Source organism: Anarrhichthys ocellatus, unplaced genomic scaffold, assembly GCF_004355925.1.
Source record: "Anarrhichthys ocellatus isolate YVR2014 unplaced genomic scaffold, GSC_Weel_1.0 scaffold117, whole genome shotgun sequence".
Lineage (NCBI taxonomy): Eukaryota > Metazoa > Chordata > Actinopteri > Perciformes > Anarhichadidae > Anarrhichthys > Anarrhichthys ocellatus.
Genome location: NW_022280147.1, coordinates 90,632 through 106,618, shown reverse-complemented (window position 1 = coordinate 106,618; position 15,987 = coordinate 90,632). Strand labels below are relative to the sequence as shown.

The 15,987-nt window shown below is 41.4% G+C and overlaps 2 protein-coding genes across 3 annotated transcripts in view; one reads left to right on the top strand and one right to left on the bottom strand.

Annotated features, from left to right (window-relative positions):
* Positions 1-12,171, bottom strand: part of eipr1 (EARP complex and GARP complex interacting protein 1) — a 69,061-nt gene extending 56,890 nt beyond the window's left edge. Inside the window, exons 1-2 of the mRNA XM_031876829.1 lie at positions 11,989-12,171; positions 11,745-11,828 (exon numbers count right to left, since the gene is read on the bottom strand). Of these exons, the coding sequence (XP_031732689.1) occupies positions 11,745-11,828; positions 11,989-12,030 (126 nt within the window). The 5' untranslated portion in view covers positions 12,031-12,171. The remainder of the gene's footprint in view (positions 1-11,744; positions 11,829-11,988) is intronic.
* Positions 12,172-12,348: 177 nt separating this feature from the next.
* Positions 12,349-15,987, top strand: part of trappc12 (trafficking protein particle complex subunit 12) — an 11,387-nt gene continuing 7,748 nt past the window's right edge. The window contains exons 1-2 of one of the 2 annotated variants that reach the window (XM_031876833.1): positions 12,349-12,385; positions 12,842-14,175. In XM_031876833.1, coding sequence (XP_031732693.1) covers positions 12,868-14,175 — 1,308 coding nt within the window. In that variant the 5' untranslated portion in view covers positions 12,349-12,385; positions 12,842-12,867. The remainder of the gene's footprint in view (positions 12,386-12,841; positions 14,176-15,987) is intronic. The other variant, XM_031876832.1, reaches the window with a different exon arrangement.

The window sequence follows — 15,987 nt, the reverse complement described above, 5'->3', positions numbered from 1 at the left end:
CACACACACACACACACACACACACACACACACACACACACACACACGACACAGTTCAAAGCTTCGCTCGCTCCTCTGATTCCTTCCATCAAAAAAAAAAAAAGAAAAAAGGTTCCTCTTTTTAATATGATAGTAAACGTCATTTCAAGGGAGGCATCTCTTTGGTTCTTTTTTTACCCCCCGTCATCTCCACACGGCTGAAGACTTTTCATCTTGATTTGGCCTTTTAAAGCGATTATTAAGACACTTTTAGAAGGAGTCATGGGAGTTCCGTTGGAGGAGTGAGAGGAAAAAGGAAGAACAAAAAGGAAATCGATAAAACTCATCAAATTTATTTAGATTTTTTTTGACAAATGGCCCTGCTATAAAGGGGCTGGGAAAAGGGCTTTAATTGGGTTCTTCATTAAAATATTTCTTGTAAACAAACCAGATGGCAGCAGATGATAATTTAGCTATGGCTAAGCGTAATGTCGCTCTAATGTTTTGATCTGCATACGAGTAGGACAGTCATGAGTAGGGCAGCAACAATACAGAAAACATTTTTGTTCACAGTTGAGGTGACCCCGAATAGTTGGCTATTCACCTGACTTTAATCGCCCAATTCAAATGACAATCTTCGTTGAATTGTCACAGTGGCGGAAAAATGTGATTATAAAACAAAGGTTCCTTCCATTCTGGCTATAAGACGGTGCTAAATGTCTGATTTTACAGATGCGCAGTTTCTCCCAATAAATCATGAGCACTCACATTAGAAAGTAGCACTGTCAGAGTGCTAAATATATTTTGAAATCATGAACAATTCGAGTAGGGAGGAGTGTAGAAGCAGGTGTTGAGGGCTAGCTTCTCTCTCTCTCGTTGTCGGCCTTTTCACTTCCATGTCGTTTTCCTTTTATCTGTGGATAACTATATTGGGGAGAAGGTGGAGTTGATCTTTTGCACGGGACGCGCCTTCAAACTGGCCAATTGGCAGACTGGCCAATCATAGCGTAGCATCGGCCAGCTCTGACCAGGGTCCGACAACTATCCGGCTCTGCTCCATAGACTCTCATGCAATGGTTTCAAATGTTCTGTATTTAGTGGATTTGGAGCTCGTCATGGTTAAACGTTGTGTAATAGTGATACAGGTCACTTGGAGAGGTTGGAAGGAGATATAAGTTTCTCAAATATTTCTACATTAAAAACCTGTGGAGCCAACATTAGCAGAGTACGTTAGCTATTTCATTGTCTTCTGTCTGGATCTCCAGGTGATGAGATGGTTCACCTTCACACTGAGATCTGTAGATTCTATCTTTATCTTTTCAACCTGTTTTCACTGCTCAATCAGTTTGACATCCTGGATAAATCCTTTAAACACATATTGTAGACCTTTCTGTCTGCTTCTCTCTAAAATCACTTTTTAGTTTTTCAAAAGATTAGATAAGATTTCCTCAGATGGTGCGGTTAGTGACAGTGTGGGCTCCATGGTAGCTCTGGCAGCTTGACTGAGTCGCAGGGTGGGGGCGGGGCTTAGCCAAGGTTTAATTAGGGCCGAAAGTTCTATTAACAGCCACGATAAGAAACCGTCTGTGGATCCATCTCTGTTTCAGGAATGCACGCATGCACGCATAAAAACAACATCCAGCTGTACGAAGGGTCATATAAATGTTTGACGAAAGTGCACATTAGATTTGTGTGAACACACACACACAAGGTCTGACTATGTAAATTCCTCGTCGGGTTCACCTTTATTTTGCAGTCTTAATGGACCATTTAAGGGAAAAGATCCCAAAACGCTGTATTCCCTGTGGTGTTAACAGGTGCTGTGGGTGTAAAAACCAACAATGATAGGGTAGATTAGAAAACTTGAGTGACACCTTGCACAAATATTTAGCTAGAAGGGTCATTGAAGTCACTCTCAGTGGAGAACATGCTGTCCCTGATTGTACATGATTTACTTATTTGTGTTTCAAGCTGGGAAATGTAATAAGGAGCCCCCCTGCTGTCTAAATCCAAGGGACTGACATCAAAACATATCACTGTTGATAATTTATAACTAAAACCCTTTCTTTCATAACTGTTGGTGTTTGTCCAGTTGCTTATGTGATGAAGGTACCCTCTCTTTCCCTCAAACTCCATCAGTGTAGACTGGGCTTTTTCGGGGAGGGGGGCTTAAAGAGACAGGCACGAAAAACGGAGCGCTTGAGACGGAGGGTATATATATATATATATATATATATATATATATATTCAGACAGACAGTGTGAGGGAAAAATAAAGAGGTTTTTGAACGTTAAAGTGTGGAAACGTATTTTAGTGGAAACCCCAAATTTAAGTATGAATCTGAAAATGAGCATGATTCGTCCCCTTTAACTTTTAAATTTGTGAAGAGTTACACTTTGACTACTGTAAGGCACCAGAAACACTTGCAGGTTTCCTTGACTCGGTGTAATGCAGTCTGCACTTGAAAAAACATCGGCTGTCTAGGCGTCACAGCACACAAGTTCAACAAACAGGCTAAACTTTTATCCATAAGAAGTTAATAGAAACTCCTCCTCACTGAGTTATTTTTATTAGATGGAAATCTATTCTATGAGGGCCCTCCACTGAATGCAGTTCAGGGCCTACAATGCAGTAAAACAGTGAGGGTCTCAAGGTTTGATCAGACAATTAATGGCGGTTTCTCCAATAAGAGAGACACTTACAGCACCTTGGGGGACCGTTAATGGGGTTGCACTGGACAATAACTCCTGCTAGGCACTTCCACTCCCCTTCCCTGTACTACTTTTACAGGCTGAATAAGAGGATGAAAGGAGGGGGCATGAGGAGGAGGACAAGAGCATCGCAGCGGCGGCATCCTTCAGTCTCCTCAAAGTCAGCTAGGCGGCCATTAACCTTGGGTTGGACTGCATCGAGCAAAAAATGATCAGGCAAAGTTATAATTTTATGGTGGTGGGGGAGCAGCACAAATAAATTCAGGCTGGCGGGACAGGGTAATTGGAGGGCCTAGTAATAGGGTCCCCCCGAATGAACCCAGGTGTGAGGGGAGAGAGAAGTTCCGGCACTCCTCCCCCGGGTGATTTATCCCTCATTCTTCCAGGCTTGGGGAGTGACTCATAGCCTTCAGCCACTTGGGCACTCAGCCCGGCGCTTTTAATTATGTGCCGATGGTGGGAGGAATCCAGGCAGGGAAGGGGAGAGAAGAGGCGGGAGAGTGGGAAAGAGGGAGTGAGGGAGGGATAAAGCCGAGCTGGCTCGTGGCCCCCACTTCAGGGGCCTCTCCGCTAAAGCTCTTTAGCCGCCACAGATGACAGTAAGCGGGGCGGAGGAGTAGCGAGCGGGTGAGAGGTGCCAAGCTCGGCCGCTTTATCTCGTTAGCAGCCTTAAATGCCTCGCCGACGTGCCCTCCTATTTGTCATTCCAGCTATTGGTCTCTGAGGGATGTGAGAGGTGCTCCGCGAGTTAAGAGAGACATTTCCACCCGCATTACACTTAATGGGAGGTGGAGAGGCCAGCAGGCTTATGGAAACAGCAGAAGCCATCAGCACTGAAATGCCCATTGAAAAAACATTTCTCACATTGCCAGTTCAAAGTTGGACGGACCGAGCTAACCAATTGTTGGCAAACTTATGCAGAGTGGAAAAGACAATGAGCTTCATGAATAAAAGCGACTGCACTGAACCTGCGATTCAAATGTGGGGTCGTCTCACAGAACATAACCTTAAAAGATGAATAATGATCCCTTCTAGATTTTACAGCTTTGAATGCTCTTTGACATGATACTATCAGAAAAGAAAGCACAATTCAGTTAAGTATATATTTATATATCTTACGGTTTGCTTTCTTATTGTTTTCAAAGTACATAACTTGAGTAAAACAACATATGAATGAAAAATAAGATATCAGCAATAAGAAACAGCAATCCATTCCCACTAAAGGCCTTTACACTCTGTAATAGCAGCAATCTTGCAGGTTTGCATACCACACTGAGAAATGTTGGAGTGCAATGAATACATGGTGAATCGTAGACCTACAATGTAAAGGAAGAAAATATCCAAGACGCTTCCATGCCAACGTTTCATAAATGCTGCAAAACAGAAACAAGTAGAGTCGTAGAGCTAGCACAGAGCCTCCTTAAAAAAAGAAAAAAAACAGATCAAAATGGTGGTTAGAATACTGTGTTGACACGTGTATTTTGCGTCATCTCGCGCTCTATTGCAATTAGTTGGTTTGTGGACGTGGACAGTAATATCAGTCACATTGAGAGATATTCTTCAAACAACATATCACGAATGAAAAATAACATACCAGCAATAAGAAACAGCAATCCATTCCCACTATTCCAGATATTCTTCAAACAATATGTCGTCCAACCAGATCTGAAGGCAAAAGTCTTGATGCCTGTTCTGAACTGTTGCGCTCAGGCAGCAACCTCCAGTTCTGCTGAGTGAAGCCGATGTGGAAGTGTCTTAAAACTTGCATTCTCTCTACTGACCATCAGGGGGCGACTCCTCAGATTGTATAGAAGTCTATGAGAAAATGACTCTACTTCTCTCTTGATTTATTACCTCAGTAAACATGAGTTTATGGTCTCAATCTCTAGTTTCAAGTCTTCTTCAATACAGCATGATGTTCATTTAGTAAATTATGGTCCATTTAGAGTCAAACAGACCATAAAGCAGAGTATGCTTTAGGGCAGGGCTACCTTGTGATTGACAGTTTGCTGCCACTACCAGAGCCGTATGCGGCGTCTCTATGTCTCTATTCCAAATATGTTAACTTCCATTCATGGCGAAGCTCATGGCGAAATTGCCGAACTCAAGGCTTCAGAACGGCAGTCCACAAACCAATGGGTGACGTCATGACGACTACGTCCACTTCTTATATACATTCTATGGTTGGGCTACAAGCCTGCTGTTGGAGCCTCCTCCTGACTGCATCCCACTGCCTCCTGGATCTACGTCAAAGAATTGCGTCTTGTGCGCGTCTTTGTAGTCTTGACTCAATTAATTGTACAAGCAGCGCACAATTTGGGACAGAAAATCAGTTGAATTTACAAAGTGAGTTTTAAGTTTTAAATAGATTTTAAGAAGACAGCCTACTTTCACATCTCTACACACCTAACCTAAGGCGTGCCACCGTAAACAGTGCTCGATTGTCCGTTTGAGGCCTAGACGCTGTAACAATATTGACGCAGGCTGTGTTTGGTTGCCAAAGTTCAAAATTGGCAGTCAGTGGACAAATGTAACAGTTAGTGCCGGGTTATTCTTGAAAAGTCAGACATCTTTGGAACGCAGATGTGTTTAAAGAAGCTCGGTACGGAATTCAAAGCATATCTATTGCCTCCACACGGCTCTCAACATGGAGATGTCTGAGCTAGCGACTCGCAGCCAACGGTGCTAACAGCACTAACGGTGCAAACAACAACAAAAGTGCTATCAGAGCGAACAGTGTTCACCTGTGAGGGAACCGGAGGGTGGGCGATACGCTCCGCTATGACGCTGTTGGACGGGATGGCGTAATCAGCTGTAACGGTCTGCACTGAGGGCAGTGCAGAGCGGCAGTCATGAGCACCACAGGGAGACTCCCGCGCACTAACGTAAAAAAAGGGAAAAAGCAATGTCAGAGACAAGCAGATGGAAGGCTCTACTCTACAGTAAGGATTTATCCAGGATGTCAAACTGATTCAGCAGCCAAAACAGGTTAAAAAGATAAAGACAGAAGCTAAAGATCACAGTGTGGATTTGGCGTGAAACAATAAAAAATAAAGAGCAACGGAAGAACATTTACACCTTTCTATTAGATTTTAGCATAGTCGTGGTAGCAACAGTAGTAGTAGTAGTAGTAGCATGGCAATGTTAGGGCAGAGACAGATGGCAATATTGGTCCCCTCAGTCAGAGATACTGAGGGGAAATGTTGAAGTTGAAGGTATTTTAAAGGCTTTTGAGAAAACGTTTGGGGCTGAAGCTGCGGAAGCCTCTGGTTTCTTGTGTTTCAGCCAAGGGCGTAGGTTTGCATAGGGTCCATAGGGACTAGTCACGACCAAAGTTTGGGAAAGACACAATTGTCCCCACCAAATTCACAGTAAACGCATTCAAACGACACAGATCGGGAGCGAGCGAAGGACTTTGAAAGATAGCGGAAAGATTAACGTGAGACAACATCCGGTTTCTTCAGACGGACATCCGGTTTTCAGAATAAGATGCCAACAAAGTATGAATTATATTCACATTAAGTATAAAACAGGCTACCTGCATCTCGTGAGTTAAAGGGAAAATACACCTAAATTGTGCGTAAAGTGTCTTTATTCTTTGATCGCTGGGTAACCATCATCACCTTAGAGTTACAGCATTATATTGATGAACAGTAGAGCTGCATTCACATGCTCTGACTGTCATGAAGACAGACATTTTTGCTGAAACGTGCTGAAACATTTTATTACTGTTGCACAGCAGTGGAACGTTTCACATAGTCAGCACACTGAGCACAGATAGCGAAGAGATAGAACTGCTGCTGTGTAAAGGGAATACTGCTGTTAAAAAGCACCTTATTTGTTTAAAGTGTTTGCAAACCAAATGTTATTGCCCTTTTGTTCATATAGCAGTACTTTTAAAATAAAAGTGCGCAATACACTACTTTTGAATTCATTATTGAACTTTGCCATAACAATGAGATTAATCGCGATTAATCACAAAAAATCCATGCAATTAATCGCAATTAAAAATTGTAATCGTTGCCCAGCACTACTAATAATTGCATAAAGGAGGAAAGCACTTTATTTGTAGCCTATTAAGTGCTGCAGAATAGATTTATTTTTAATTTGTTTTGTCTTTTTTTGTCTGCACAACTGGGAAAAGTTTTTTATATATATTTTGGATATAGAATATACTGTTACTGTATATTGGCATTTTAGCAGAACGTTTTTTATTCATTTATTTAATTATTTATTATTATTATTATTTATTTGGTGCGGAATACTGCTTTGTATTTAAACTAAGGTTTTGTTGCTGTTATTATGTTTAAATCAGTTCCAAGTTACACAAATGTTAATATATTTTAATAAAGTTTGCCTGTTCAACATAATATCAACCAGGGGTGTCGTTAGGCCTATTTGAGGGGGGCTGAAGCCCCCCTCAAATGTTCTTCAGCCCCCCCAAATAATTTGGCATTATTGGCTTTAAAACAAAAAAACAAAAAAAAAATGTATTTTTATTTTGGTGATATCATTAAATTAAACTATTGTTTCTCACATGGACAAGTTATTTATAACTCGAACATGCTACATATGTGTGTGCGTTCTGGTTTGTATGTTTTCTCCCCCTTCAAATTACAATCCAACAGCCTATCATCATACTTAACGATATAAAGTTGACACTGTCAGGTCCATTCTCCATCCATTGTGTGCGGTCCCTCTAAGAATTAGGATTTGGGAGTGACGCGGATATTCTTTATTTGAGAAAAGTTCATATTTGTGTTGTCAAATTTCACTATGACCCTGAAATTCTGTCTCTTGTGTTATCATATACGACGATGACTGGCAGTGTCCCTACCAATGCTGAGACCAAACCTACACTATTGGTTTCAGCTCTGTGCTAATGCCAGAATGGAGGGAAAGTGTTAGAAGGAGTATGTTCAGCTACTGACTGAGTGGAGTAAGAAATCACACAGATCGACTGGGATGCATTGTCACCATTCCCAACAAGCACTGTATTAGACTCGCTACACAAGACTTGGATTGAACGGAGTCTGTATTCGATGCCAGACCGTTTTCACACCGAGGTCTGCCAGAAAAATGGGCTTGTTTTTTTCAAGGCAGAAATATGTGTGTGTGTGTGCGTCTCTCTCTCTCTCACACACATACACACACACACACACACACACACTCTCTCTCTCTCTGAGAGCTAATTATTTCTCCCCCGTTTAGAGCCAACTGTTTCTGTCATCTGTCTCTATAATGACCTCTGCAAGATGTGCATGCATGCACACAGCCCACTCTCTCCCTTTTTCTACAAGCACACAACACTCACACATGCAGAATTTTGCAGAGAAATAATACATGAACACACAACTTAAATGCTCTACTATTTAGTTGCAGTGGGCGTGTGGGAGACAGAATGAGCTACACCTGTAGTCCCAAAGTCCTGCTAAAAAAAATGGATTGATCAGTTGACACAAAATACATTCAATTTTGATAACCGTTTAGCCACTTGGCGCTGAAAGACAGAAAATTCATCCATAACTACAGTATTTTAATATATCATTTTGATAGTATTCAAGAAAAAACTAAGTATTCACTGGCCCCAACTTCTCAAATGCCACCTTTGTCACTGTTCCCTGATGTTTTATTGAGCAAACAATAAGTAATACAATACAACAGCAGTTTGGTTGTTTTATCAAGCAAACATGTCACAGTCCTCAGCTTTCATATGCTGTGTTCAGCGTCTCATATGTGAAGACTTCTCTGGTTTCTACCAGCACACATCTCATATCTTCGGGTTGTGGACAAATAAACTAAATGATGATGTCAGCTTGGGCCATGGGAAATTCTGACGGGCATTTTGTATTATATTCTGACATCTTGTGATAAGCAAGTCATTCATTTGAAGCTGCAACTAACAATTAGTGTGTTTATTGATTATTCGGTCAATTCTCTTTTTAAATGAATTGTTGGGTCTGTAGCTGCTGAAAAAACACAAAAAAGCCCAAACAACAAATCCCAAGGTGACATCGATTCATCCTTCTTCTTTAGTCCAAGTAAGATATTCAATCATCAATAATGCAAATAATACAAATTGAAGAGACTGGAAGCAGAAAATATTCAGTTTCTTCTCAACATCGATTATCAAAATTGTTGTAAATAATTTGTTTAATAATTGTTTTGAATCTGATTGTTTCTGCACTGAACTGATTAATCAGTAATGTTATTGTCAGATTAATCAACAGTGAAAATACTCCAAAGCACACATACACAATCCACAACACCACGGACGAAGACCTTCAGGCTATCTAAAATCTAAGAAAGAAAAACACAGCAAAATATGTGTCATTTATTGTCCTACCTAAAGACGAGGGAACTAACCGCCACCCAGTCCACACGTAATGGCAACCGTGGCTACTGCTTCTTTGGCACTGGCAATTCATAGTACGAGTACAAAAATAAACAGAACACCAGCAATGCAAGGTTACAAAAATTGTCCGTTTGTAAATACGATACTCATCAGGTGTATTTTTTTAGTTTTCCGATAGGCTGTTCGTTTCAATACTCAAGTGTATGTATTTCATTTTTTAATATTTGTTGTTCTGTACAAATCTTCAGCCTGCAATCTTTATCATGTAGAGGGAACCAGAACGGGCCCTACTTTGCTGATTATATATGCGTATGGTTCATACGCTGATTTTCCTGATTTTAAAGAATTCCTTGAAAATAAAAAAGCATCCTTGAGGAAAGAAAGAGTGGACTGACATATTTATGCTGCACACCACAGAAAAACAAAAGTGTCTCACAGAATCCTGATCTTAGGGTCTATTTATGATTCACAGGACTAAGACTCATCGTATGGCAACAACACCCGAATAAACAATATAGCTCCATCTCTCTGATTGTCTTGAAAAAAGTCAAAGCTGACCACAAATACATCTCCTGACTGAAATCAGAACTGTTGGATGCTAGGTTGAGGTCTTGGCATTCAGGGCAAAAATAAAATTTTTAACTTCCTCCAACTCAGTTTATTTTTTTCTTCTAAATCTAAATTGGCCCCTCCAACTTCATGTCATCATGTTGGCCCATGTCATGCTCTCTTGCAAAAACGTCAATCCTCTTTGACTCTGATTTGAATTGTAAATCTGAAATGTGATGCATGAGGTTATTTGGTAATGCTTTTAACATTTAACATATTCTAAAACAAGTCTGTCTGTCTGTCTGGAGAAAGTTATTTATTTCATTCGTTCATGTATTTCATCCTGTTTGAGTAACTCTAGCTCCTCTCACTCTATGCTACATGTTATACCACTGCCAAAAATAATTTAATCATCTGCAACTGATTAAACACGGATCTTTACATTTGAAATGCTTCAAAGGCTTTTCATTTAAAAGAAGACAAACTCTTTTTTTTTTACTTGAGATCTTATGACCCACGGAAGCTTACTGACAACTGAAAGCTTACTCCATCCGACTATATTTCTGATATCTAAATATCATATATCTACTGTCTGCTCATAAGAAAAAAACTCTACTCTCAGCTACATTTGCAGTAAATAGAAACAACAGAACTCCAATTTAAACCCTGTGCAGCAGCCCCTTATGTATATTTTACACAGCATCTTAAAATTAACTAAAATCACATCTCTGAAACTTTAAACTGATAATAATTAAAATTAATACAAGTGCATTCAGGGCGTGTCTAAATCCACTTTTGCTAGTTAAAGGGCTCATAATCTGGGTGCAAAGTAAGGGACAAAAAGGTTGTATTTAGTCTCTTGCCTAATTAATCATAGGTGTGTGTTTAAATTAAACCAATCATCACCCATTCCCTTTAAAAGCCAGGTTGGCCTGCACCTGGCGCATCGCAATTTAAATGGCGGATTCTGCAAACTTGAGAAACGAGCGGCTTTCTGCCGTGAAAATGTAGTTTTTGAAAGGCTGAATATCTTGATAGATAAACATGTTGTTAATCACATCCCTCCTTTTTCAATAACCTTTGACTTTGGGAATTTACAACTATCTGGAGTGTAAATGTTTGGATGACACGAGTCAGAAGCATACGAAGTAACCACTGGAACCTAAATCTAATAATAGTGTTATACTAATAACATTAATGTAGCCTGATCTTTATCTGCAACTACTCAGAAATACCAGCTTTATCCACGGGGAATAGACATGCAAAATAAAAAGCTGAGCCACATTCAAATGTTAATTTAGAATTCAAATGACAATGTTATGAATGAAGCTTCGAAGCATCCATCTCTTTCGTAGGCAACAGCCCTAGAATTGTCTTATATTGATGAGTTTCATATTCTGATTACGAGGAAACTCGGTTTACTATTTCTCACTGTCCATTTATGGGGGGTGCTGAGTCTGGAGGCTGCATTAAGCCTTGGTTACACTCGCTACCCGCGTGAGTGCACTGTCCACACAAAAACAGTGGACTCATCACTAGAAAAAAGCATGTGTTGGGAGATCCTCCGAGTGTGTGACAAGAGTTATCTTTTCCTTAACATGAATACAAACATTTTCACCATAAAATGGTGCACAAACGTTCACCAGAATGCAGGAAATGAAGTGCTTGACCCTCAAAATGTCCATTGTGAACTTGTAGGCACATCTATATTTCTGATCAGGTTCTTGTTGGTCAATGGTGCAAACGCGTTCTGCTGCCTCAAGATAGAAAGCACCAACAATGCGTCTGACTACATCTAATTTTAAGACCAACACACCCGTGGGAGCACAGACGGGCAGGAAATGTTGCATATTATACTTTCAACCTACATGTATATTTCTAATTTTCTTTATTGTATGGTGAGCAGATGCAACATTGTGTATTGCCAAAGAAGAAAGGGTCACAGCAGGATACTTGTTCATTTTATTATCATCAAAAGACAAAGATAATTGAAAGAGATGTGTGGGAACACAAACTATCACTGTGAATTCATGAGCAGTAGTAGAAATAGTGGGTGCCTGTGGCCTGCCTCCTGTTGCATACAATTTCCTTCCCATCCGGCTTTAAATTGCATGATGATTATGATATCTGGCATGAACGAGTTTTCTTACCTGGTTGTCAAATTTCAGTGACTGTGTGCCCACAAGGAAACGAATGGCATCCGTTTCAGCTGTCTGGGCAGTAAGCGCTCGTGCCTGTAAATTAGATGCAAAATAACATCACTGTCAATTCACATAAGCACGTTTAGCAGAATAACAGAGTAACGTTTAGAAAAGCTAAGACTTGCTAATAAGTGAAACAGAATAGAATAGAGCTAGCTTTCAGTCAGCTAAATAGTAAAGACAGTAACCTTACCTGGAATTCCAGACCATAAATAACAGGAGCGTCGTCCTCCATTATTCAGTCTGTTGCGAGAGGTAGAGCTTTCCAATCTTTTTTGTCTTTTAATAGTCGTCTTGCGATAAGGAAAACACTACAAAAATAATATTACTGCAATATGTATTGCTCCAAACCAACACAACACAGGCAGTAGCTGCACTTCCGCGATTTAAAACCTGGATAAAAGAAGCGTGCGACTAAAATACGTAACGACTGCTGTACAACATCGTGTAAGCTTATAAAAGTACGTAGACGGAGTCAAGAATACTAAAATATCGGTGGCATGAAATTTGTCCGCTCTGGAATACCGTACGTGTAGATTTCCTTTGGAGTTACGCATGCGCACTAGGGTTATATCTGTCAGTGCAGGAAGGTAAGAAACATAATCGTGTTTGTGTTTCAGTTTGTAATTTGTTGTCTGTCTTTGCGTGTTGATATTTTTAAAACCGTGCTATGGCTCGAGTTTTCTAAAGTGCGGACAGCTATAAGTCAAGCATTTATTTTACATTGTCAACCAGCTGCTCAGCTAAATTAGCGTGCAATAGCCAACCGGCTAATGTAGCATTAACGTTAGCAAAACAGTACAACAACCCAGAGATGTCTCGGGTAACATCCTTCGTGACAGGGCATTAAGCCTGAATCAAAGGTTTGGTGTAACGTTATCTGTTTACGTAACGTTAGCTTAATGCTGACGATAAGAGCTTGTAAAAACTGCGTTGCTTATAATGACAGTAAGTGACTCAAGAAAAATGTGTTGTACAATAACGCACACAATATTTGTCCGCCACTGTTGATATTAAATCATAAAGGTAATTTATTCATTTATTAGTGTGTTGAATTGTCAGGAGCAGTAAGATGGATAGTGGGGATTCTCCTGCTCAGCGGCCAGTCACGTTGGACATCACAGTGGAAGACGTAACCAAGGAAGCCCCGGACCCTCCGGAGCCAATCACCAGCCGGACACCCTCCAGAGACCTTGTTCCCCAGGCAGACAGCATCGACTTGAGCAGGGAGTTTGTTACCCCCCAGGAGGACAGCAGTGCTACACCCTCAGAGAGCCTGATGGACAAGCTCAACGACCAGATGATGGAGAGCGTCATGATTTCTGACTCACCTAATAACAGTGAGGAGGATGACGTAGCTCCCATGGAATCCTTTCTGGATGGAGTCGAGGAGGAAGAGGATTCACTGCAGACATCAGGCGACAAAGAGCAACAAAGTGAAATCGGACAGAATACAACTGAGATTACATTTTCACTGGAGGAACATGAGCAAGGTGGTTCTATGGAGAAAGCAGATGAGGACACAAAGGAGCAGGCAGACGCACAAGAGCAAGTCATAGCCTGTGTTTCACTTCAAGGTGATGCACAGAGCCCATCTGATCTTCACAGGGGGGAACCAGCACCACAAGAAGCTAAAGGGACGAGCCCAAAAGACCACCCTGTGCCGGTGTGCACTATATTCAGCCAGGGCAACCAGCTGAAATCTCTTGTGCCTGATGGCTTCCAGCCCACCCTCATCAAGTCCCCCAGCTTCAGCATGGGGAGTGGTGGAGGAGGCAGTGAGGCAGTGACCCCCAGCAAGCTGACAGCCCCCCTCGTGTGTCAGCCCAGCCCCAGCCTCAGTAAGTTCTTTACTGACAATGGACAGGTCAACCCAGCCTCCGACTTCTTCGATTCCTTTACCGTCCCCTCCTCCTTCATCTCAGTTTCAAACCCAAATGCTGAGATCCCTCCCGGCCCAGTAGCCATAGCCCACACCCCTGAGCGCCAGCTCTCTTCGACCTCCTCCACCATCTCCACCCCTGGTGGACCTCTGGACTCTGGTGCTCCCACCCCTAGTTCAGTGTTTGGCCCTGCCCCTACGGAATCTACCACCAAAGCCCAACTTCCTCCACCCCAGGCAGCTCCAGCTCCAACTCAAGCCGCCGCCCCGGCCACTCAGCCGCAGCCCTTCAACCAGCTCCAGGCCGTGTTCTCGGGCAGCGATGACCCATTTGCGACAGCGCTGAGCCTGAGTGAGGTAGACAGGCGCCATGATGCCTGGCTGCCATCTGAGGAGACCAGGAAGGTGTTGATCTCTGTGGCCACCCAGCAGTACAGCCCAGCCTACGTAGAGACCAACAGACTCACCATGCCTGGACTCAAGTTCGACAACCTTCAGGTAGGACAAGCACCTAGGCAGTAAAATGCTTATCATAAACATATGTCTTTAGATAGCCCTGGGGTGTCATTCAAAATAGTGATATATGTTGGCGATGGATGCCTTTTTTTTAAAGGGGAATCAACCAGAGTTAACACCTGAAGTTCACTTTACTCATCATAGTACTATAGTACTGTGTTAACAGTTGTTTGAGTCTTGAGACCAGACATTTTTTAAACCAAAAGCATGCATTACAGACGAGATTTGTGGAGTTTGAAAGTCGCTGACCACACCGGCATCACGTCAACAAGTGTCATTCATTCAAGGTGGAAAAGAACCGCCATGTCACTTAAGGAGAGAAACGGGAAAAAGGCTGTGGTGTAGCTGGTTAACTGAGGCTTTCACACTGAGATTTGAGGCAAAAATGAATAGTGAATATTCACTGTGGTGTGGTAAATCTGTAAATGATGCTACTATCAGTTAGTGGATGCTGATGGATGGCTAGCTTGAGTGGGAGGCTGCTGAGGTACAGTCATAAAGAATAACAGCGTCTAACTAAATGTCAACTTAAAGATCAAATAGTTAATGGAAAAAATTATTAGACATGTCATTGAAACAAATGTTTGTTAAACAAGAAATATATGCATACAAACCCAAACACGGCAAATTGAGTTGCATCATGGGTAATGTAGGATCCAGTGTTTGTGGGGTTTGACCCACACCAGCGACAGAAAGTCCGGATGCCTCTGCTGCTTTGTGTCATTTTAATATTCACTTTGTGGAAGTGCAGAACTAAATCATTGGACAAATCAGGAGAACAAATACTGCTAAAACAGGGCCTTTATTTAGTTATAAATTATATATAATGATTTTCAGAATTGTGTTCATTAAATAAAAGATGTTTCTTACATTGATTTGTTGTATATCTGAAATGGGAATTGTTATCATTACTATTATATTTAAGGCTGCAACTAATGATTCTTTTCAGTTGCGATCATGCTTTTTTTGCTTCAACCAACCGTCCAAAACCCAGAACAATTTGATTTCAATTTATATAAAAAGAGAGAAAAGCAGCAAATCGTCCCATTGGAGAAGATAGAACCTGAGAATATTGCAAAATTGTTGCTGATTAATTTTGTGTGGATTGCCTCATCAATTATTCCATAATTAGTTTCAGCTCTAGTGAAATATTAGTGTTGGTCAGAATCAACACTCTAATCAGAAGACTTGGACACTGAGGACCCAAAGTAACAACCCTTACTAATGATGGAAATGCTTACAAGGCTATGTATCTGGGTTATTTTCTGCATTGTTTTGAAGATTGCAGCGAGACATTAAAAACTTTCCTATAGTCTACGTATTATGGGAAGACATTTATTAGCATCGAAATAGAGTGGCCTCAGTCTTCACCGTGATCATTAGTTTAAACATGGTTAACATTGTACAATGTTCTTGTGTCTATCCCAGAATGACAGTGGCGTCAGTCAGAACTGCTCTGGCACAACAGATGCCGTGTCACTTGTCTATAAGCACATGTAGATAGACAGGCACCTTTCCTTGGCTCATGTGTCACCATATCATGTTGACGTCTCACAAACATCCTCTGAGCTCCTTCAACAGCAACGTTTATCCGTAATAACAACCCTGATGAAACATCAATTCACTTATTTATTCAATTGAATCATATGTTGTACGTCCACCTCCCAGCTTAGATTGTGTTCATTATGCCCTCAGTGTGTTTGAATGCCTGCTTGAATAGATGAATAAAAATCAAGGTCCCCCCCCACCCCCCCCCCCCCCCCCCCCCCCCCCTCCTCCTCTCCCCCCGCCTTC